At 38.7% G+C, this 2,929-nt stretch overlaps 1 protein-coding gene across 3 annotated transcripts in view; it reads left to right on the top strand.

Moving 5' to 3' along the window:
• The window catches only part of HMCN1 (hemicentin 1), a 541,857-nt gene that overhangs the window by 262,309 nt on the left and 276,619 nt on the right, over positions 1 to 2,929 (top strand). For all 3 annotated transcript variants that reach the window (XM_010853073.1, XM_010853072.1, XM_010853074.1), the window contains exon 15: positions 776 to 934. In XM_010853073.1, coding sequence (XP_010851375.1) covers positions 776 to 934 — 159 coding nt within the window. The remainder of the gene's footprint in view (positions 1 to 775; positions 935 to 2,929) is intronic.

The raw sequence follows: 2,929 nt of genomic DNA, 5'->3' as shown, positions 1-2,929 counted from the left end.
AGGTCAAACTCATTATCTGGTTGCATCCTCCACTCATTTATTCCCTACCTGCTTCTTCCCCAAACCCTGTAACTCTGACTTAAAAAACTTTGATGTATAATACAGATTTAGTAGAGGTATCCTGGGAGATTAATATAATAACAGTCCTCTCCAGGAGTTCTCCATCCATTCTTTTTCTTTCAACAAGCTCCTTCCTATGCTCTCTAGCCAGCTGTGGTTCCTTAGCCATTCTTAGAATCCCCTCAAGCAGCTTAAACCTCTCACAGGACAAAATCTGACTGAGAACATTAAGCAAACCAGAAACCTGGGCATTTAACCAAACTAAGAACACCCATAGTCTCCAAAGTATTTCCTGGGTAATTGAAATTCATCCTGTTACAAAGACGGTAGAAATTTTGTTTCCATCTTCATCTCCCTTTTCTATTTTCACAGCTGCAGTGATAGCTTCCACTCTTTCTTAATCTCCCAACATAGCTTCAAAGAGTTTGTTCTCATTTAGGCGCACATACAGTAGGAAATATATGCACATAATTCATTTAGAGCCTGATTTTTGGTTATAGGTTCGCCTGTGGAATTACACAGTCCTAAATCAGCTCATTACCAAGAAACATTTCCCTCATTCATTGCATAAGCATTGTTTAAGTGTCTGTGTTGTGCCAGACACTTGGATTTAAAACCTTTACCATCAGTTTTTTTCAGAAGTTTTGCCGTCAGATCAATAGCGAACTATTGAAACCCTTAACTGTGTATCATTCTCCCCGTCATTCTTACTTAGGGGATCTTGAGCTGAAGCCCTCAACATTCCTCATTATTGACCCTCTCTTGGGACTTTTGAAGATTCAAGAAACTCAAGATTTGGATGCTGGTGATTATACGTGTGTTGCTGTCAATGATGCTGGAAGAGCAACTGGCAGGATAACTCTGGATGTTGGCTGTAAGTAAGCATCCTGGCTCTGATAGACAAGTTTGTTTTGAAATTGACCTGGAATTTTGTCATGCTCACAGCTTTGAAACAGTTAGTGGAAATATTTGTCAGAATGGCAAAATTAGAGTTAGCATTTCATATTATTAATGTAATGTAGTTAACATTTACCAAGTTTTTTTTTCCTATTTACCAAGCACTGTACTAAGAACAGTGTGTATATGTATGTGTGTGTGTGTGTCTATGTATATATATATATGTACGCATTATATCATTAAACCCTACTAAGTTTTTTTTCTATTTACCATGCACTATGCTAAGAACACCCCACTCCAGTACTTCTGCCTGGAGAATCCCATGGGTGGAGGAGCCTGGTGGGCTGCAGTCCATGGGGTCGCTAGGAGCCGGACACGGCTGAGCGACTTCCCTTTCACTTTTCACTTTCATGCATTGGAGAAGGAAATGGCAACCCACTCCAGTGTTCTTGCCTGGAGAATCCCAGGGACGGGGGAGCCTGGTGGGCTGCCGTCTATGGGGTCACACAGAGTTGGACATGACTGAAGTGACTTAGCAGCAGCAGCAGCATGCTAAGAACAGTGAATATATATATGTGTGTGTGTGTGTATGCATTATATCATTAAACCCTTCTAACAATCTTAAGAGGAATATACTATAATTTTCCCCACTACAAAGGTAAGGAAATGGAAACTTTAAAAAGTCTAAGCAAATTGACCAGCTCAAGAGCTATGGAGGGACGGCCTGGTTGTTTGAACCCAGGTTGTTTGATTTCAGAGACTATAAGCTTCAGTGTCTCTCATCTGTTTGCCAAACATTTTCCAATCAGGAGTCATCCATTTGGACAGCAAATTCCTAAGTATTAACATCTGAAGGCTGAAAATTAGACTTTGGCTTTCGATCATGATTTGGAAATGTTGATGACAGAAAAGGTAGCAGATTGTCCTCTTCCTTTTTTTTTTTTTTTAAATTCACTAGCAGTGACTCCTTTGTGTATAAGAACAAAGCATGAACTACAAATAAACATCAGTCACAATGGGAATGATACAGCATGTGCATGACAACTTCAGTCGAATTCCTCAAGGAGTTTGGTCCTCCCTTCTTCATCTCTCCATCTCATGCTTCTTGAAAAATAAAATTACACAGTTATGGTTAACACATGAAATAAAGCAGAGCTTGTTTCATAAGAGAAAGAACCCAGCAGCTTAATTTTAACAGATAAGTCATATGGTTGCATCACTTAAATTTATAAAATATGATTTATGCATGATGATTTTCAAGCCAAAACTTTTTTTTTTTTTTAAAGGTTAAGAACTATAAAGAAAGTGCATTTTTTATTTTGAATAAAGTAACACAGAACATTTTAGTTCTACCGTCTTAGTTCTTTAAATGAAAATCATGTCCCTCTAAGCTTAGTATTTTGTTTTGTATAAACTAAATGTTTTCCCTCTTGGGATCTTTTATGATCCCCATGCCCTTGGGCTTTCTGGTGAACACTCTGCATTCTTGGTGATTATGCCCTTTGGGTAGAATCAACAAAGCTGAATATGGTCACAAAGATCACTGTAGAATCTGTCTGGGGCACAGCAAGATGTGTTTGAACCATGACTAAACCCTGTGGTTACTGAGAGAAGTGCTTTGGAAATAAGATTGGAATCTCGGGGTGGAAGGTCTCTAAATCTATCAGCAGAGTGTAAGATACAAGAAATGCTTTTAGAAATACTGGGTTGGCCAACCCATCTACCAGTGTTCAGAAAAACTCAAATGAACTTTTTGGCCAACCTAATATAAGGCCCAAATGAAGGGGGTGATCAGATACAGAATTCTTGTTTTTTAGAAATATACAAAGTACAGAGTTTGACTTCTCAACATTTTCTAGTTTTGCTTTTCCCTCTTCCCTGCATGTATATTTTTTTGTTAACCCAACATTCTTTTAGAGTCATCTAGCTCTCAGTTCAGTTCAGTCGCTCAGTCGTGTCCGACCCTCAGTGA

This window comes from Bison bison, unplaced genomic scaffold (assembly GCF_000754665.1).
Source record: "Bison bison bison isolate TAMUID 2011002044 unplaced genomic scaffold, Bison_UMD1.0 scf7180017864322, whole genome shotgun sequence".
In the NCBI taxonomy this organism is placed as follows: Eukaryota; Metazoa; Chordata; class Mammalia; order Artiodactyla; family Bovidae; genus Bison; species Bison bison.
The sequence above is the reverse complement of the archived record's forward strand: the minus strand, read 5'-3'. Positions and strand labels throughout refer to the sequence as shown.